The following is a 22,185-nucleotide window of genomic DNA, read 5'->3' as shown; positions in this document are numbered from 1 at the left end:
AGGACCTTCAACAAAGCTAACTTTAAATAACTACTTTAATAAACTTTAGGTGTCCTAATTCACCATAAATAATTAGGTGGCGGCTAAACTTAACTTTAAAATAACCCGAATTCACGGATGTTGTAAACTATTTTTGACCTTAAAATAGGGTATAACACTACTTGCCAAATGTCAACCCTTTTGAAAGTAACTCCTTTGGAAATTCATGGCCATCAACACCTTTTTGGAGATAAGCACGGCCAGCTAATGTTTTTTTTTTTGGTATTAAAATTATCGTGCGCTTTTTGATTTTTAAGAGTTAATTAATATCTCAACAATATTTTTAAGAAAACATTTTTCACCAGAGGAGAGAAAATAACTTATCCTATTATGGAAAAGTCATTTTTCTAAAAACTATTTCAATTCTTAATTTTATACATTATTTTCAATCTTCAATATAAGGACTTTGTCAAAATATCATAGTACTTAGTATTAGTTATCACCAAAAAAGAGAAAATGACTTATCTACCTATGCCAAAATCATTTTTTAACAACTATTCAATTCTTAATTTTATACATTATAAGTCATTTTTTTAACAACTATTTCAATTCTTTTTTATACATTATTTTCAATCTTCAATATAAGGACTTGGTCAAAATATCATAGTACTTAGTAGTATTAGTTATCACCAAAAAAGAGAAAATGACTTATCTACCTATACCAAAATCATTTTTATAACAACTATTCAATTCTTTAATTTTATACATTATTTTCAATCTTTATATAAGGACTTTTTCAAAAAAACATATATAAATTATTAATATTATTTTTAATCTTTAATATTTTTTTATCTAAAATTTAATTTAACTCATCTATCAAACATTAAAAAAATAGTTTTTGAAAAAATACATTCCTGCATACTAAATTTAGGACCCTACCTTCTTCTTGCTTTCCCAAAACTTACTAAAACAAGGAATGGATAAAAAATCAACATGGAAAGTGGTGGTAGAATTCACTTACAACCTCTGTCACTTTTACATGTCCGATATTTTAAAAATATATTTTTACTTTTACTTATTACTTTAGCATATCAGAGAAGATAATTTTTTTTTTATGTTTTACTCATAGTATTACTTACTCATTTCAAGTCATTTTTTCAAGTCTATTAAAATTATGCACCAATTAATATGAGCATCGTGTTGAATGATAGTGGACAAGTAAAAGTGAACAAAGAGAGCATAAGTGCACGCGCCCGCGCGTGAAAATCACTATTGAAATTACTACTATATTATGGCTGAAATAAGAATAAAGCAGCACACCATTTCATTGGATTAATAATTGAATTTATAGAATTTTCTCTGTAAAAAAATAAATTCTGCAGAATCAGCCCATTTTTCCTTCTTCTTCCCAAAGGCCACAAATTTCAAGGAAATTTATCCTTTTATGCCTTTGGGTTTTGTTCTTTTCAAACACCCTGTATATATTGATTGATTATAATTCAAGATTCTCATGTTTTTCTCTTCTTTATATTAATAGATATAGTATTTACTAAAAAAGATTAATAAAGCTTAGTGGCATATAAACTTAACTAACACTTAATATAAAAATAATATGTAAGGAGTACAAGAATAAATTCTAGGAATAAGCTTATCAAAATCACCATCAAGAACTAAATGAAGGTACAATCCTTTCAAGAAAATAAAATATCAAATATTAAAATAGTTCAAGATATCAATATTCAAAATCTCAAATATCAAGAAGCTTTCCAAAGCAAATCCAGAAAGTTCACCATTTGGTTAATTTCGCCCAACACATACATCATGCAATTACATCAAAGCATAATCGAATAACAAGAAGGACCAAAGTCCCAAATCAAATAGAGGTCGTCACCCATAATCAAGAGAATCGAGAACCATATTGAAAGTGGCTTCCCATTCATACTTAAGATGGACCAATATCCATAATTAAGATGAAATGTGAATCAAAGTCAAGATGGGACAAGATCAAATAATCTCAAGAGGCATGCCAATATAAGTAACAAAGTCACTATTACAAGAAGGACAAAGTCACAACGAGAATGCAATAATGCTAAAGCAATCCGTATATATGGTCGAGTTAATTTGTCTCACAAAAAGCATTCCACATGATACCAAATGATATTCAAAGTTGCCGAGTGACTCAAAGTATTCATACTCAATTAAACATAGCGAAATAAGAATTTAACTAGCAACAACCGAATAGGATAGCAAATTAAAATAAAGACAAGTTTTACCCAAGCTTAAGATATTCAAAATACTTCAACTAAATAAAATGTGAAATTCAAGAATATGTGCAAACCTTAGAGCTTTAGTGGTTCTAAAGCTAAAGCTCCAATAAACATCAAGAAGTTATAAATCCCCAAAGCAATGATCAAGAAAATGTGTCGACTTCCTTAGCTTTTACAAGTGCCTCTTGTACTAACACAGAATAAAATACTCACTTAAGGTCTAGAGCTTAAAGATATAGAAGTTAAATCATGACGAACAGAAACGGGGCTAAATGGGTCACCATTATTGCTAGTTTTTAAGTAGAAAAATTTACAAGACGGCGTATGTCTTTGCCTTGCAGCCCATTTTTGACATAGTAAACAGAGGAATTAGGATTTTTGCAAAACATGAAAGTTGTAGATAATTTTCTCATCTTTCCACAGCCTTTTGAATCACCAAATTCCAACTCATAGATAAAAAGTTATGGTCAAAATACTAACTGCTGCCAGCTTAAAAAACGGGATTAAATTTCCTTACTTCAAGGTTTCAAAATCTCTAACAAAAACTTGAATATTTCACCCAAAATATGTGGAATAACAAACTTACCACAAGATTGATTGAACTTCGTCACAAATCCAAAACCTAGGATTTTCAAAAAAAGGCTTAACCTATTTGATTCTTGGTGGCAACCTTCCAAAATATATATTCAAAGCATGAAAACTAGAAGGATTTTGATGTCATTTGGAGAGTAGAGAGTGGGAGTGAAAGAAAATGTTCTTTTTTTCTTTTAGTTAGAAGGTAGTACCCATTTTTATCAAATGGGTCCAACTATGGGCTTCAGGATCCAAAAAAAAAAAATGACAAGTCCAAATTTTTTTTTTCCAAACAAAACTAAAATTTTGAAAAATAATAAAAAGTATTGACTACAAAAGCAAGATTATTTAAATGTCAATAATAAATTTAGGGCGTTACACGAGGAAGACTTGAGATTTCTTGTAATGGCTGTGCATAGAATGACGTTTGACCGGTGAGTTAGCATGCTTCTCCGGGCCTTTTATAGTTTTTGTCTCTAATCGCGGTTACCAAATTCTTCTCCAGAGCGTTGTATCCTTTCCCTGAGTCTTTCGACTCGAATCGACATAATCGCCGGTCAATCGTCACGTGTAAATTTAACGATACGTCCACTTGATGTCTACGAATTTTGCCCTATACACTATCCAACCTTAAACATGTTATGTTGAACGAGTGAATGAACTAAATTTATCAGCCATAATTGAAATTGGTATACACTTACTAATACGGGGTACAAAGATCTATTATAAAAATCTAATCTACTCATTGATAGAGAGTATTTAGAGACTACTTGTCTACTGTCAACCCTTTTGAAATTCATGGCCATCGATGCCTTTCATTGGAGATAAGTACGGCCAGCTAATGTGTTTTTGTTTTTGTTTTTGGTATTAAAATTATCGTGCGCTTTTTGATTTTTAAGAGTTATTATCTTTAAGAAAACATTTTTCACCAGAGAAGAGAAAATAACTTATCCTATTATGGAAAAGTCATTTTTCTAACAACTATTTCAATTCTTAATTTTACACATATTTTCAATCTTCAATATAAGGACTTTGTCAAAATATCATACTACTTAGTATTAGTTATCACCAAAAAAGAGAAAATGACTTATCTACCTATGCCAAAATCACTTTTATAACAACTATTCAATTCTTTAATTTTATACATTATTTTCAATCTTTATATAAGGACTTTTTCAAAAAAACATATATAAATTATTAATATTATTTTCAATCTTTAATATTTTTTTATCTAAAATTTAATTTAACTCATCTATCAAACATTAAAAAAATAGTTTTTGAAAAAATACATTCCTGCATACTAAATGTAGGACCCTACCTTCTTCTTGCTTTCCCAAAACTTACTAAAACAAGGAATGGATAAAAATCAACATGGAAAGTGGTGGTAGAATTCATTTACTACCTCTGTCACTTTGACATGTCCGATATTTTAAAAATACATTTTTACTTTTACTTATCACTTTAGTATATCAGAGAAGATAATTTTTTTTCATATTTTACTCATAGTATTACTTACTCATTTCAAGTTATTTTTTTTAACTCTATTAAAATTATGCACCAATTAATATGACCATCGTGTTGAATTATAGTGGACAAGTAAAAGTGAACGAAAAGAGCATAAGTGCACGCGCCCGCGCGTGAAAATCACTATTGAAATTACTACTATATTATGGCTGACATAAGAATAAAGCAGCACACCATTTCATTGGATTAATAATTGAATTTATAGAATTTTCTCTGTAAAAAAATAAATTCTGCAGAATCAGCCCATTTTTCCTTCTTCTTCCCAAAGGCCACAAATTTCAAGGAAATTTATCCTTTTATGCCTTTGGGTTTTGTTCTTTTCAAACACCCTGTATATATTGATCGATTATAATTCAAGATTCTCATGTTTTTCTCATCTTCATATTCATAGAAATAGTATTTATTAAAAAAGATTGAATTTTTTGATTACCCATTTTGTTAGAAATTTTTGTTGGTTTTATGATGGGGTATGTTGGTGATACACAAAAGGTTGATAAAGGAGGGTGTTTTATTGGGGGTATGAAAAGTCTTGTAAGAAGGAAACAAGTTGATTCTGCAAATTCAAAATCTTCTGGTGGTGCTGGTTCTTCTCATCAATTAGCTAAGGCCTTAACTATTCCTCATCTTATCTCTATAGGTAAAATTTTGTGACTTGGGTTGCAAAAAATGTGATCTTTTTTTGTTTCTTTGTTTATTTATGTTTTGGGGTTCATGTTTATGGTTATTTGATTGTTTTTTGTGTTTAGTATATGGAGGTTATATGATCTGTATTTTTATGTTTATGGCATGTCAAGTTGACATGCCAGTGGGCTGTGGTGGATCCAGAATTTTCACTCAGGGTTCGAGAAAAACAACAAAAGCTAAATATGAAAAAAATGTTGTCCTTGGGGATCGAACCTAGGATGCCAGAGACAATTTTGAACACCCTGAACCGCTCGAGCTAACCTCTTGCATTTATTTAGGGTGTTCAAAAGTCAATATATGTATAAACACGAAAAATTTACCCTATATATACACTGTAATTTTTTGCCGAGGGTGTTTGGGTGAACACCCTCACTGCCATGTAAATCCGCCCCTGCCAGTGGGATTACACTGGGTATGGTGTTGTTGTTCTTGCATGTCAAGTTGGTGTTTTCTCATAGTGGGAATTGAGTTCTTCTTCATAACATCAACAAACAATAGTTATTGTAAGACTAGACAAGACCTTAACTATTCCTCATCTTATTACTATAGGTAAATTTTGTGACTTGGGTTGCAAAAAAATGTGAAACTTTTTGTGTTTCTCTATCTTTAATCCTCTGGGGTTCATGTTTATGGTTACTTGATTATCTTTTACAGTCTGATTTCTGGTTTTTGATGAAATTATTTGATCCATTTTGTTCATGTGGCATTATATATATATATATATATATATATATATAATGATCTGTATTTTTATGTTTATGACATTTCAACTTGGTGTGTTTTCATAGTGGGAATTGAGTTCCTTGTACCATCAAGAAACAATAGTTATTGTAAGACCAGGCAAAACTTTTCCCTGTTAACATTCAGGGGTGATTCTTTTTCTTTAATTTTTATGGTGCTGATAGATGAGGAGTATAAGTTGAGTAACTATGTGTTTTGGATTGGATTTACTAGCTAACTCTATGTATGAGATTCTACTAGGTTGATAGCCAATGTAAAATTGGTCCAACTATATTTTTGATAATCGTGGTGTTCGTGTCAGCTTGTGTCTACATCTACTAATTCCACGAGCTACAGGTGCCGGGTAACTCTGTCCATCAAGGCTTGGACAAATGGAAAGAAATCACCTTGTGTTTTTTGCCTCCACTGAGATTTAAACTTGAGATCTCATGGTTCTCAACCCACTTCATTGACCACTAGGCCCCACATCATTGGGTGCAAATTAGTGTTGATAACTACTTTGCATACTGATTTTATGGGATGCTCACTTAGACATGCACTGTCCCAAATATAGTAGAATGGATACATTGCATTCATATAGCTGACTCGAACTACTTTTGGGATTGAAGAGTTGATTGATGTATTGATTTATATTGAACTTTGCTAGCCGTTTAAGCCCCGTGGTTTGATTTTTCAGGGGTTGGTTCAACAATTGGCGCTGGGGTTTATATTCTAGTTGGTACAGTTGCTAGAGAGCACTCAGGTCCGGCCCTCACCATTTCCTTTTTAATAGCTGGAATAGCAGCTGCTCTTTCTGCCTTTTGCTATGCGGAGCTCGCAAGTCGCTGTCCATCAGCTGGGAGTGCCTATCATTATTCTTACATTTGTGTTGGAGAGGGGTAATGCCACAAAGTTCTTGATGCACAGATTTTGATCTCATGAAGATCTTTTGCTAACCAATTAAATGAATTAGAATTTTGATTCTATAATATAATGCCTTTTTTTTTTTTTGTGGGACATGACTTGTGATTTCAGTTTTCCTAATTTTCTTGTAATTACTGTCAATTTTTTTTTATTTCTAAATTTTTTGAGGTCTAGATATGTTTATATTGAAATTTACACTCCCCTCTCAGTGTTGCTTGGCTGATCGGTTGGGCATTAGTATTGGAGTACACAATTGGAGGTTCTGCAGTTGCTCGAGGCATATCTCCAAACCTGGTACAGTATTTTCTGTTTGACATATTTCTGAATTATTAGTTTTTGTTCCTTATAAGTAAGATGCCTAGCTAGCTGTTTAAGACATCTTGTTATTTGTAACTTGTGTGCACCGTTAGTAATATGCACCCACATCTTTGGGTGTATTCATAGGAGCATCTTCTCCAATATTAGTAATTTGTTAATTATGGATCACCCTTCAGTGTTTGAGTTTTTGGCTCATAACCTCCCTAATACATTTCTTTCTCAAGGTTATCAATTAAAGCAAATATTGAATTTTCAAATTAATAGAACATGGCAAAATTGACAAAATTAGCTCCATTTTCCTTTCCATTTTTTGGTTTTCCTCTTTCTGTTCTGTCCCGTTTCTTTAAAGCGGAGGGGAAAAGTGACGAGACTAGCTTCTATTTTGCCTTCACTTTCCCTTCTTGTTCTAAAAATATTGATCTTTAAAATTCACTCGTCTTTGTCATATGTTTAAATAGAGGGTGTTATTTGGTCCAAAGACGGCTCTTGTTTCTAGTTGTTGGAACACACTTATTGTTAGTTTGGCAGGAAAATCGAAGTGTTTAGCCCAAATCTCAAGGAGATTGTAGGTATATTATTACGAATGAGTCTGGATATAGTACTACTAGTTTTTCTGAACAATTTGTACTGGGAGGGTGTGTAGTGCTTTGTCTGTTTTGCTTTTAAGTGGAAGTTAACGTGGTAAAAGGGAAAAGTTACTTTAGAAAAGATGCTAGTTCACATCTTGAAATGTCACGATACTTGGTCTATTCCTTTGTGACTGTACTTTTGTCATCCTTTCTATTTGCAGGCCATGCTTTTTGGAGGTCCAGACAGCCTGCCTGTTTTCTTAGCTCGTCACACAATCCCAGGACTGAATCTTACGGTGGACCCGTGTGCAGCAATTTTGGTTTTTGTTGTCACCGGGCTTTTGTGCGTGGGGATTAAGGAGGTATTTTTCATATCCAAATAATCATCTCTCTCTCTTTTGTAGTTTGTGTTCTCATTTTATGTTACATTTTCGCAGAGTACCATGGTACAAGGATTTGTCACTTCAGTAAATGTATGTGTCATGGCTTTTGTAATTATTGTTGGTGGTTATCTGGGCTTCAAATCAGGATGGCCAGGCTATGAGCTTCCTGTTGGGTAATTGGCTGTCCTGCACTAAGCATTCTTATGTGTTTTCCTTCTATCGATCTGCTTTCTCAGAGTTTCTTCAATTGATAGGTATTTTCCCTACGGAGTTGATGGAATGCTTGCTGGCGCTTCAACTGTCTTCTTTGCCTTCATTGGGTTTGATTCAGTTGCTAGTACAGCTGAGGAGGTATTGTCTAAGTCTTTATATACTTGAGGAAATGACAAAAATGATCCCTTATCTTTTGTAGTGGGTTCAAATTAGTCCCTTAAGTGTCAACTAAGCAGTTTAGGTCATTTGAGTTTACCAAAAGTAAGCACTTATGGTCTCCGTCAATTATTTACCAAACTCTTATTGTTAAATTTAACCGGAATTGTGAAAAAAAAATTTAACCAGAAACACTATATATTTTCGTCAAAATTTCAAAAACCGCAACATAAAAACTACACAAGACACAAAAAATAACAGAAATTGCACCTCAACAATTTCAAAATGTTGTACCTGACTCTTGAAATAGACTGAAATTAACATAAACTGCAAAATCTGTACTTCTAAATGTGAGTTCTAGTTAAATATTTTCTATTTTCGCAGCTCCGATTAAATTTAACAATAAGAGTTTGGTAAATATCTGACTGAGACCAAAAATGCTCATTTTTGGCAAACTTAAAGGACCAAAACTGCTCAAGTGATATTTAAGAGAGACTATTATGAATCTACTAAGGGACCATTTTTGTCATTTCTTGTATTTAGTTTATCATTTATGAGGGATTATCCCTGTTGAAGATTCTTGAACATTTTAAATTTACCATCTAATTTACTTCTTATTTTTTTTATCTCTAAAAGGTGAAGAATCCTCAACGTGACCTGCCAATGGGAATTGGTTTTGCATTATCGATATGCTGCTCTCTCTACATGTTAGTCTCTGCAGTTATTGTTGGTTTAGTACCCTATTATGCTATGGATCCAGATACACCAATCTCTTCCGCATTTGCAAGACATGGAATTAATTGGGCAGCGTAAGTTAATCTTTTTGGCCTTATGATGTTGCAGTTAGTCTATCATTAAGGCTGAACTATTTGATGTGAACCTGCCTTTGTACTTTCTCTGGATCTCATTACAGATATATAATAACTATCGGAGCTTGTACTTCTCTTTGCTCAACATTAATGGGTTCGATATTGCCTCAGGTAAGCAAGACGCATCATGTAGGCTAAGTTTACCTAAGTCTGATTAGATTTTGAGCGTTATAAACTTCATTGGGGTGTTTAAAACTATCTTTTCATTGGGGTGTTTAAAACTATCTTACATGCTACTTCTGGTGAGACGTATAGCTTTCTATACTAGATATTTTGTAATCGTTCCCCAGCAAACTATACTTTTTGTGTCGGTAGTACTGTAATACTGTAGCATGTAACATGGGAAACTTGATAGTATGTGACTACTAACCACTTTGAAGCCTTAAATAATACTCCCTCCGTCCCAATTTATGTGATGGTTTTTGACTGGCACAGAGTTTAAGAATGCAAGGAAGACTTTTGGAACTTGTGGTCTAAAATAAGTCATAAAAATTTGTGTGGCTATAAATCGTCTCGTTAAGGGTAAAATAGGAAGTTTGAAGTTAAATTTGTTACTTAATATAGAAAGGTGTCATTCTTTTTGGGACTGACAAAACGAAAGAGAGTCACATAAATTTGGGAAAGAGGGGGACATGGTAGTATTTTTCACTCTCTGGGAGAGGGATAGGCGGAGTTGATTCTTTTTCATACTTGTACTGTTGGCATTAACATTGATTTTTTGTGATTCTAGCCACGGATACTTATGGCAATGGCTCGGGACGGATTGCTTCCTTCATTTTTCTCAGATGTTAATAAGCGCACTCAAGTTCCTGTTAAGGGCACTGTGGCAACTGGTTTACTTTCTGGAACCTTAGCATTTTTCATGAACGTTGAACAGTTGTCAGGAATGGTATGCTTACCTTCTGGACATGTTAAATTATATTTAAAGGCTTTCATATCCTTAAGTCGTTTCATTTTTTTTTTCTTTCTCAATTAGAGAGTTATTACTCGCTCTTTGTTAGTGGGAAAGAATTATGCGAACAACATGATTGTGAGGACCAGAAAGCCCTTGTAAGCTAAATTGATGCTTTTCATTAATGACTAATATATAATAGCATGAAAATTTGTCTTATCCTCCAAACATGTCGAATAAACTCTGAAAGTCTGGTTTTGAGTAATTCACAGCTATCATTAGTCAAGGAATATAATGTTTTATCAAAATTATGTGAACAACGTGATTATGAGGACCAGAAAGCCCTTGTAAGCTTAATGGATGCTTTTCATTGAGAATAATAGATAATAGCATGAAAAGTTGTCTTATTCTCCAAACGTGTCGAATAAACTCTGAAAGTCTGGTTTTGAGTAATTCACAGCTATCATTAGTCAAGGAATAAAATGTTTTATCTTTCTAATGTTTGTCTGGTTATAACTTTCTTTTTAAGTAGGGAAAATATGTTTATGCCCTCTGGCACTCTGTTTGTGATCTGTGTTTAATGTGCCATAATTTTGCATGTGTTTGATTATGTTTCTGTCTTTGCAGGTTAGTGTTGGTACGCTTCTCGCGTTTACAATGGTGGCTATTTCGGTATTGATTCTCCGATACGTTCCACCAGACGAGGTCCCACTTCCATCCTCTTTTCAGGAGGCAATAGACTCAGTAGGCCTGCGACGTAGTGGCTGTAGTAGTAGTAGTAGTTCAGACATTGATGTCGAGAGCACCAAAGGTCCAGCTGTGACTGCTGGCGATAGCACTCCATTGTTAGTCGAGATTTCAGTTGGGCGCCCTCTTGTGGAAAAAGCAGCTGCAAAGATGAGCTGTAAGTATTGAATAACTTAACAAAAAAGAAATTAAAAAATGTTAAAAACTGATGCTCGCTAGGTTCACTAGCCCTTCTTCTCCAGTCTCTCTTATCTACGACGCATTCAGGAGTCAAAGATGTGTTCGTTATATTCTCTTATCATTTACAGGGAATAATCTAAGTTGTTATTTCCTTCTCTTAATTCTTTTGCAGATCTAGTTCGTCAAAGGCGGAAAGTTGCTGGCTGGACAATTATGCTTACCTGTATTGGAGTATTCATCCTTACATCAGCTGCTTCAGTTGTTAGCTTATCTAAGTGAGCTCTCATTCTCTCTAAGATTTTACCTGTTTATTTCTTTTAAGTTTTGGAGGGCCACAGAGGAGGTATAAGAAGCAAGCAAATCTGTTATGATCAAAATCTTGGGATATTTTTGCTTTATCTGTCACAAATGTTGTGGCAGTTATATTCTTCTAAACTTCCATTTGCTGTACAAAAATTGACTCTTAGTAAATTACTGTCATGATCAGTCCTGCAAGGTACGCACTGTCTGGATTTGGCGGGTTGCTCCTTTTATCTGGTCTGGTAGTGCTCACTTGCATAGACCAGGATGATGCGAGGCACACCTTTGGACACACAGGAGGTATGCTTTATCATTATGCCTCTGATTAAAGGTTTTCGTTCCATTAGCTTCGATCTTAGGTCTAATGATCTTTGATATTTTGTGGTCTACTTGTGGTCACGATCACGTCAATTCTCTAATTAGGCTGCTTGTGCTTGAGCGCAAGTAATGCCTGTTATACATGTACAAGAAATTCTTTTAAAGTATATGTTCTTTTTCCTGTTCAGGTTTCACTTGTCCGTTCGTTCCACTTCTGCCTATTGCCTGTATTCTCATCAATGTCTACTTATTAATTAATCTTGGGTAAGTCTTCATGAACTTCTTTGTTTTATGCGCTGCCGAACTATATTTCAGATTTTGGTTTTATATTGTTAAGAATGAATTTCAACGTAACTCAACTCCGAAAGCTAGCTCATGAGGTGAGAATTGTCCAAGACCCATATAAGGAGACAGTAATCCATTCCGTTAACCAATGCGTTACATGTTAATACCATTCACACGCTCAGGTCTAAACATTTGGAGCATGAATAACATAATGTGGGGGCCGAACATTGGATAAACCATGATATTCATGAGTTTGGCTTTGATACCATGTTAAGAAAATGAATTTGGGCCTAACTAAGCCACAAAAGCTAGTTCATGAGATGAATATTGTCCAAAACCATATAAGAAGACAACAACCCATTCCTTAAGTTCAATTCCCTGTTGAGACAGAAACATTAGGTGATTTCTTCCTATCAGTCCAAACCTCGGTGGACAAAAGTACCCGGTATAGTAGGAGGTAGCAGGTACCTCGTGGAATTAGTCGAGGCGCTTGCTGACCCGAGCACCACGGTTATAGAAGAAAAAGAAAAAAAGACATCCTCAACTAGTGTGGGACACTTTTGACGTATATACTGCTTCTTGCACTTTCCTGTACTCGCTAAAGATGAACTAGTTGTCAATGCCGAGAATCACTACTCGTGATTTACCACTATTTCTTTTTCATTTTAATCCAAGCATATTACTACTCAGCGTCATTAAACATCTGCTTGCATTTCTTGCAGCGGTGCAACTTGGGCCCGTGTATCAATATGGCTAGTAATAGGGGTGTGCATATACGTGTTGTATGGTCGAACCCACAGTTCACTAAAGAGTGCAGTTTATGTTCCTGCAACTCACGTGGATGAAATTTACGAGACATCTGCAAACTCCCTTGCGTAATAAACCTGTACGTCCTGGGCAAACGGAAAACCTTCTTTTCAGTTGCACAACCACAAGCAGCACAAAGGTTTCAAGAAGAAGCTGCTGCATATTTTGGTTTGCTGAAAAGCACCTTTGTTCCTGTATTTTGTGCCACTGTAATTTTCTTGTGTAGTTTTACTGCTGAAAGAGGAAAAAGAGAAGGGAACAAGAAAAATAAGAGCTAGAATTATATATTGATGCCAATCACATGATTTGTAATCAGCAGCTGCCAGTTGATTCTTTGAACCTCTTTATTTGTACATATTTGTGGTGATACTTAAGGGATTGTGATCCTGGCGATTGGGGACTTGTGGAAAGTGTAAATATGTGAAATGTAAATTTACAACCTCTTGGAATTCCTTAATGAGTACTGGTATTTCTTCACTCCCTGTTTCTTACAATAGTACATTGGTCATATTCTTTGCTTTTGCAGTTACAAGTTTTTCGTTTTTGGTTCTTCATTCTGTTTCACACAAAAATCTTAACCTCTTAATGATACTCTTGTTTGTTAATACAACAGTAAGAGTTGCTGTCATGTAACTGAGTGGAATTTTCGCCGGTTATCCCTTTTTGTAAGTGACTATTTATATTTCTGTTGCAACTTTTGAAACTTTTAGATCACGGTTTAAAAAACTTGTTTTGAGCAAATTGAAAATCCTATGAGAAAATGTTAGACCACAGTCTAAAATTTTGTAAGTTATTGCAATGTAAGATGATGATTTAACATTTTGTCTACAAGGTTGAGCAAACATTAGATTCAAGTCTTACATTGTACGGAAGGCAATTTTTCAAGGGCTATACTTGCTCAACTTTTAAAGTAGGGACAAAATCTAAATGATGACTTAAAAAGGGACATTTGTGTAAATCACAGTAACTAGAAGGTTACAAGCTTAAGTTGTGAAAACAGTTATTTATAGATATCCAAGGTAAAACTACATAGAATAGACCAAATATGATGTGACTCTTTCACATACCCTATGCATAGTGGGAGTTTAGTGTATCAAGCTGCCCTTTATTAATTGGAACTAAAGAACAAAACATCATATGTGGAACTTGTACTCATTTTAGCTTTCACAACTTAAAACAATGCCGCTACAAAAGAAGAGCTTGTATCTTCATACAAATCAAAATCAAGAAGTTGAATTCCCATTTCTAGCATATTGACCCCCATAACTTCTCTAAATCATTACATAAATCTTTTTCTCTACCTATGACTACAGAAGTATGATCTGCCTTATCAACAATTTTTACGTCTGCATCAGGCACTTTCATCTTTACATTGTTGCTACATTCCAATGGCACTACTTGGTCCCTATTACCTTGAATAACATTGATTTTCACCTTGGCTATTCTTAAAATTTCCAAATATTTATCCATAAACTTTGCTCCACCACATATCACATTATGCATTGTGTGCCAAGCTGAATGATGAGTGTGCCTAGTCAAGTCAATTGCCATAAAATGTAGGTTCCTGAAATCAAAGAAAAAGTAGCAGATTGCAAGTATAGTCTAAGTCAACTCATGATTGTACATAATATTTATGTGGCCCCCGAAAACGCATGTAGGCTATCACACATTCACATGTACAAACTTGTCATATAAGTATAGTCACGTCAGCAACTTACTTTACATAATATCTATGTGGCACCACTTAAAAACAAAAAAAAAACTTATTTCCTAATCCAATTTGATACCTAATGTCTTTACCATGTGGCGTTATGTGGTTTCTTAAGTGGGTTGGAAAATGAGGTTTTCTTAAGTGGTGCCACGTGGATTATATATTTAAGGTAAGTTATTGAAGTGACAAAACACTTCTGTTTCTGAAACCGGATTTAGCATTTTTCCCGGATTTTTTATTACTTTGTGACAAATAGGTATTAATTGAATTGTGTTTTTCATTATAAATGTATTTTATGACTTTGGTGCAATAAACAGAAAGTTGGATGATTATATGCGAAATTAACGCGAAAGATGTAAGAACATACAAAAAGTAGATGTAGAAACTAGAAAGTGTTATTCCCTTACCTATTCCAAGTGAGTAACTTCAAAATTCCTTCCCAAATTCTGTGGTTTTTGCAAATGATGTAACACACACATCTACCCAAGTGTTCATACCATGACATAAATGATGAACCAAATAACAAAGGTGGCCACAATCTTCTAGCTGCAAGTGTGTTGAGTGTTGTTAAACTAGCATCCTCCTTTCTTGAAGTTACGTAAGGCTGAAAATAGTTAGTCACAAAAAGAATCGAAGACCATTAGCAAGAAGAAACAACTAATCCAAGAAAATTGGCAGGACTTATTTCACGTATCGAACTTTTGCCATTATAACACAATACTACTATTTTTTGTATTATTCTGACTGCTATGTTGCTTAGACTCTTTAAAAAAGTCGATGATTGTCCGTCAGATCCTTCAAAGTAGTGCATTTTTTAAGAATCCGACACGGGTGTGACATCATTTTCGAAGAGTCCGAGCACACGGGTCTGACTGTATATGAATTGCTCAGAAAATATAGATGACTGAGAGGTTGAATCTTTTGTGTCAGGTTAAGACACATCACTCACCGTGTGTCAGTGTTTTGCCACTCCATAAAATTCACGTCATAAATTCTTACAAAAGAAGATTTCATGGTGTAAAAAGTATGACTAGTACCCTTCTGGGCATTTGTACTTTCTGAGCAATTCACACATAGTTCAATTACTTTAACATGACAAAAGTAATTTTAAAATAACGCTCAGTGACCATATGTGAAATTAACACTTAGATTGATACTAATTAGTTGTACTTACTGGTGCTATCAAGGTGATTGATTTCACAGAATCAGGGTATTTTGCAGCTAATGCTAATGCTACCACACAGCCCATTGAATGTGCAACTATATGAAATGAATTCAACTCAAATGGATGGACCACTGATTTTTCAATCATTTCCACATGATCTTTAATTGTGTATAAGCAATTGTTTGGTTTTGGACTTTTTCCAAATCCCAATAAGTCAACTGCTAACAATCTGTAATTCTGCCTGGCATCTTCAGATAGAGTAGGAAAAATTGTCTCTGTCCAGAATGAAGATGATGAGAGAAAACCATGTAAAAGTACTATATTTTCTGCTTTCTTGCCTTTGAAATCCTGTAAGTTAGCTGCAAATTTTGTAATCCTAACATTAGTTCTCATGAATATTTGTTCAACACATCAATTGATATAGAAATTTGGAAAAAGGATCAGTTTTGCCCTTATTCTATCTGAAACTCAGCAGCTTTGTCATCCGTTTAACTTTTGGTCTAATTTTACCTCCAGAATTAGGAATACAATCTCTTTCTTGCCGTTGAGAGCTCCAACTTTAGGGTAATTTTAAACCATAATCAAACGTTGAGCGGTAAATCTAGATCTTTTCTAAGCATAATTTGGATATGTGAAGTTCACCAATTTCAAGCTGGAGCTATGTTATGGCAAACGCAAGACGATTTACTAAAGACAAAAGTATGAATGAACCAAAAGTCTTAACGGAGAACAATAACTATAGTGGTGAGGATTTCAAATGATAAATAAATTAAGTGCTTAAACACTAGAAATAATGCAATTAGAAAAATAGCATTGTTACTTGTAAAGTAACAGGCTTCAAACGCTTGCATTCAAATGAAATATGAATCAATTCAAATACCAGAGTAGCAAATGACAATGTATATATATACATGCAACATTATGTTATAAACAAGTTAAAATATACTGATATTATATACGAACAATAACTATAGTGGTGAGGATTTCAAATGATAAATAAATTAAGTGCTTCAAAATTATTTTTATATCAAATAATTTTTTACTAAAAATAATGCAATTTTTTTTTTTTTTTTTTCAAAGAAAAATAGCAATTATTTTTATATTTTTTTGGAAAAATTACAGGCTTCAAAAAAAAAATTCGCTTGCATTCAAATGAAATATGAATCAATTCAAATACCAGAGTAGCAAATGACAATGTATATATATACATGCAACATTATGCTATAAACAAGTTAAAATATACTGATAGTATATAAATAATATACAATCTCATAGTCACATATATAAGTTAAATCCTCATATATGAAATGTACCTTGTTCCTGTTCTTTGACAACAACATGAAGCTTCAACTCTGCTCCAATATTACTCATCCATGAAACACATTTCTCACAAGCACAATCAGACCACCTCACATTTTCATTCACTTTTTCCTACTAACATTTCTACGAAACCCCATTTCCCTAAAAGCATTTCTCCGGTTATAAAGCGTCTTTGACAACTCACTCTCTTCATTATCCGTGTCGATTTTTTCTTTTTCATTTTCTATGGAACAGTAACAATGTGACCCTTTACCTTCCAAGAATTCATCTATCAGTCTGAAGAACACACAAAAAATCGCGTCGAGCAAGTCGAGGAACAAGAAAACTACTGCGCTGGCTGATGAAATGAGAATTTCTGTGAAGTTTTTTAGCCATTTTTGTGTGAAAATTGTAGAGAGTTTGAGCATATTTTAAATAGCATGTGGATACATAGGGAGGGTAAGGAATACATAAGGCAAGTTACTGTTGCGTGAAATTTTGGACCACATAAGTAGACTTTTGTTTATTCTCTCTTTTGTTTATCGATCAAATGGGACAAACCAATGGATACTGTCCAATCAATTTTACGCTCTCAAAAAGAACACGTCGTTATATACTACTCCGTCAGTCTCAAATTATTTGTCATTTTAAGAGTTAAAGATACAATTATTTTTTTCTTTCTATTTTACCCTTAGTAGAATTTTGCCATTAATGGAGATAACACATAAATAGAATAAATATTTAATATAGAGAGATTATAACTTAGACATAAATAAGGGTAAAGTAATCAAATACCACTCCTAATTAATATTTATTAAGAGGCATGTAAAGAAAAAAAAACGACAAATAATTTGAGACGGAAGGAGTATTACATTCAATCAAGGGTGTCAAATGTGCGAGTTTAGTTAGCCGAGTTAATAAATGGACGAATCAAAAGTTACTTGGACCGAAATGCATTGAGTTAAATGAACTGAAAAAAGGTGCATAACACAACCGCCTAATTTTTATTCATTTTTTTGTGCGGATTGCGCTTCAAAAGCACTGGTCTTTAAGTTTTGCCCCTTAAATAAGTGGTCTTTAAGTTTTGCCCTTCTATAATTTTCTAGGAAGTTCGAACCCTCGCTCAGTAAAAAAATTTAAAAAAAAATCGCAAGGCATAAGTTGGGATTCGCAAGGCAGAGTTTTACATGCCTCGGATGCAAAAAAAAAAAAAATTTAAAAATGCAAACTGTTACCAATATACCTTGAGATTTTAGCTTTTAAAACTTGCTTGCGAGCGAGTTTGCATGCTTTTCTCGTGTGCCCAAAACTACGCGAGGGTAGCGTTTGCATGTAAAATGCACTGCGGTTCAAAACTTGACTGCAAAAAGAGGCCTAAAACTTTGGCCCGAATAGGCCTAACTTACAAACTACAAAAAATCGATTGCGATTTTTTTTTTATTTTTTTAAGCATGCTTAACATTTAACTTTGATGTTTTAAAAAAAAAAAAATGAATTCGAACCCAAACCCCTCAATTTTTGGTATTAGTTAAATATTTATGGAAGGCAAATATTAAAGACCACCAATTTAATGGGCAAAAATTAAAGACCACCCCAAAATAAGAGCATTCCTGCGAATTGTTAAATTTAATTTTTTAATTTGTTCTTCTATAATTTTCTAAGTACCGAAGAAAACATTTTTTTTTTTGGGTTTGATGATACTATTAATTAATGCACAAAATAGTATCATCTAACAAAACAATGTTTTCTTAAGTACTTATAAGTGGTTAGATGATTTTCTTAGATTCAATTTGAAGGTGGAGGTGGTGATGTGGAAGGAGGGGGCATATATATATATGCTAAAAAGAATAGCCCTTCTTCTTTCAAAATGGTCTTTAAATTTTGCCCTTCGTATTTGAAATCTTTAAATTTTGCATACTTCGCTAAATCCCATAGGTTTCGGGTTCGAACCCCCACAATTCACATCAAAATTTTAAAAAAAATTCGCAAGGCAAAGTTTAAATTTCGGATATGCCCCCGATACCCCCTCGGGCTCGATGCTCACGCATACGGTTGTGAAGGAATTAGCAAGTTATGCACCCCTGAACCCTCGCGTCTTGGAGATATACTTATGCCTTGTAGCGAACTTGACATAAGTATGCTGGTTCCGACATAACTTTGATAATTCTTCATAAGTTTATGCCGGATCCGGAGAGCATAAGAGTTTGCCCATTAAAAGTATGCCCCCATCGGTATAAACTTGTTAAGATTTACCAAACTTATCGTCATGCGATTATATTCGGGCATACTTATGCCTTATGGGAAAACTTTGCCTTGAAGCATATATATATGTGTGTGGATTTTTTCAAGCATATATACCAAAGTTACATGGAAAAGTATTATGCTACAGCTAAATGTCCATCCAGAATACAAATTCACACTTTGGTTGGCAATACGAGGTAAGATTATTTGTTGATAGAAAACTTCAAATATTTTTCCCATGTATCTTTTGTATGTATAGGCGGATACACCAAAGATATTTTCCCATCTTTATTTTGAATGCTCCATCACAAAAGGATTGTGGTACCCCCCTCACGTTGTTGGTATGGGTATGATGATTTTTCAAGTGCATGTTCGCTACACTAGAAGAATAGGGGGGTCGGCCATTTGACTGGTACAAAGATGAAATCACATGGATCTCACACGTTGCTGAACACAAGATTTAAATCGCATTGAATGTTACGTTTTAAAATTTTTTGTTGCATTTTTGGTATGCTAGTGGCATTGGTTTGGAGAAAGGAACCTACTCGAGATTTCAAAATACTTTCCGAGGTTTCTTCATGATAGACTACCGAGAGAGATTGCCAACATATTCACATCATCCAACATGGGGAACAATTTCAAATGGCGGAAACGCGCTCATTAGCTGAGCTTCGCTATGAATTGCTATCCCTAGCTAAGTGTAGTTGATTAAAATGCTTATTTGTTCATTTAAATTATTTTTTAATGTATATATATATATATATGTTTGATTATTATTTATAGTTAGTGAGTAGGAATTTTAGCCACCCACTGTGCGTTTTCTCACGGGTTCGAAGGCCTGTCTTCCATATGACCACCGAGCTTTGTCTTTTTATTACAATTTTTTTATTCATGGTCAATAAATATATATATTTCGTACTTATTTTAAAAAAAAAGTTTTTAGGATTCGACGCCAAATATAAAGCGACCCACTAAAGTTTAAATTTACGTACGTAAGTTTTTTACTTAAAACTACTTTTATTCAATATAAGGTAAATTTTATTTATTTTTAACTAAAAACAACATCTCTGTCCGAGACTACCTCATATTCACCACCACCCCATCCGAGGAGCGGACTTTTAAGCCTATGCGCCCGATCCGTGTTTGATTAAATAAATAACTATTAATATAAATAAGAAATGGTACTAATTATTATATACTTTTTAGGTTCATCCTTCTGCCGCCCGAGGTAGCGACTGGGGCCGGTGAGTCTCCGCCCAAGCTCACCGAGGTACGAGCGCGTGCCACGGTATCCCAAGCAGTTAAGACGTCTGCCTTGCGAAATTATTTTATTTTATGGACTTGAGGCGGGGGTTGAACCCTCGAAATTTCATGTATTCGCTCATTAAATATTGTCTTTATCGTAAATATAATATATTTTTTGTATATTTATACATTTAAGTTTTTATTATTATTTATAGTTTCACACCCTAAATATGACACGAAAATAAAGTTAAATTAATTTAAAAATAAGACGAAACCTTAAAAGATAAAATAACGTAAAGCTACGACTACAAGAAACAAAAAAGGACTGAGCACTTTTCAAACTAAAACGACAATCCAAAGTATTGCGTATTCTTACGTATCGAGCCTATCTTATTAATTGTACAAATATAAGTTCTATATCCAAAAAAAAAAAAATGGAAGGAGGTAAAAGGGGGATGATATGAGATTAGCGCAAGAAAACGTGAGGTGACGTATTATGTGACGTATCTCAAAAGTTGATATTGGTAAATTTTTTTTTGTTGGGGTATTTTGGTTAAAAAAAATGTCATGTGTTAACACAAAAAGGGTATTTTTTTTTTATCAATTTTGTAGCGTAACGAGTAATAATGGAACAAAAATATAACAGAGGACACAAATGATTATTCTCACGCAATAAAAAAGTAGTTTTGACCCTTTTCCTTTAGGAATATCGCACTAGGGTGGGCTAGATGCTTTATTTATTTATTTATTTATTTATTTATTTATTTAATGGTAAAAATTATTTTAGTCCTCCAACTTTACTTTAAATATCAAAGACCTCTCCAACATTGAACAATCGATATTTTCATCCTCTTATCACAACCTATTCGGCCATTGACCGGTAACTTTATATTATTTGACCGATCATCAAAGAGGTAAAAGGGAATTTCACTTACTTTTTTTTATTATTAGTGAGTACCCTAATTAATAATATAAAAAAAATTCACAGTTTCCTCCGTTAATTAATTCTAACGCTTTCTGCTGTCTTCAATTTTTCTCCATAGCCAGAGCAGTTCTTCATATTTCCGAAGAACCTTTCAAACCCTTGTAACCTTCATATTTATAGAGATAATTGTTTATCAGAGTTTGAAAGGTTCTCTGAAAATACGAAGAACTGCTTAGGTTGTGGAGAAAAATTGAAGACAACAGAAAGTGTTAGAATTAATTAACAGAGGAAACTATGTAAAATTTATATATTATTAATTAGGGCACTAACTAATTAATTAAAAATATAAGCGAAATTCGCTTTTAACCCTTTGATGACAGTCCAATAATATAAAATTACCGGTCAATGTACGAAAATTGAGATAAGGGGATGAAAATGTCAATTGTTCAATGTTGGGAAAGGTCTTTGATTTTTAAATTAAAGTTGGAGGACTAAAATAATTTTTACCCTTTATTTAATAAATTGAATTTCACACATTAACATTAAATAATTTACATAGTATAGTCAAAGCTATTATATGGTTTTAAATAAATTCAAATGAGAAACTAGTTTGATCCCAAAACAAGGGGCGACGGTTGAAGGTTGGGGGGCTGTGCCAGTTGGTAGGTGACAACAACCAATGCCTAAGATCCAATATCTTGTCTTCACCTAATTCTTAATACTATGACTTACTTTCGAGAAAATGTTTATAATGGTCCTTATATTTGAAAGTAGGTTCAAAATAGTCCGTTAAATATACACTGAATAACTTTGGTCTTTCAAGTTTGATAAAATTTAACATTTTTAATCTCCGTCAAATATTTACCTATGATGTATGTTAGATTTAACAGG

At 33.6% G+C, this 22,185-nt stretch overlaps 2 protein-coding genes across 2 annotated transcripts; one reads left to right on the top strand and one right to left on the bottom strand.

Annotated features, from left to right (window-relative positions):
* Positions 1-4,529: 4,529 nt before the first annotated feature.
* Positions 4,530-13,185, top strand: LOC132049369 (cationic amino acid transporter 2, vacuolar-like). The gene is made up of 14 exons (XM_059440130.1): positions 4,530-4,980; positions 6,445-6,646; positions 6,881-6,965; positions 7,780-7,920; positions 7,996-8,114; positions 8,196-8,292; positions 8,947-9,119; positions 9,224-9,290; positions 9,910-10,068; positions 10,699-10,975; positions 11,171-11,273; positions 11,486-11,598; positions 11,805-11,880; positions 12,624-13,185. Exons 1-14 carry the CDS (start codon positions 4,803-4,805, stop codon positions 12,778-12,780), a joined length of 1,947 nt encoding a protein of 648 aa, XP_059296113.1. The 5' UTR covers positions 4,530-4,802; the 3' UTR covers positions 12,781-13,185.
* Positions 13,186-13,844: 659 nt separating this feature from the next.
* LOC132049371 (probable lysophospholipase BODYGUARD 4) lies at positions 13,845-17,393 on the bottom strand. The gene is given in 5 exon segments (XM_059440133.1): positions 13,845-14,272; positions 14,827-15,023; positions 15,594-15,943; positions 16,898-17,017; positions 17,020-17,393. Coding segments are annotated over 5 exon segments (1,278 nt in total). The 5' UTR covers positions 17,312-17,393; the 3' UTR covers positions 13,845-13,953.
* Between the last annotated feature and the right edge of the window lie 4,792 nt (positions 17,394-22,185).

This window comes from Lycium ferocissimum, chromosome 3, assembly GCF_029784015.1.
Source record: "Lycium ferocissimum isolate CSIRO_LF1 chromosome 3, AGI_CSIRO_Lferr_CH_V1, whole genome shotgun sequence".
Classification (NCBI taxonomy): domain Eukaryota; kingdom Viridiplantae; phylum Streptophyta; class Magnoliopsida; order Solanales; family Solanaceae; genus Lycium; species Lycium ferocissimum.
This window is presented reverse-complemented; position numbering and strand designations above follow the sequence as displayed.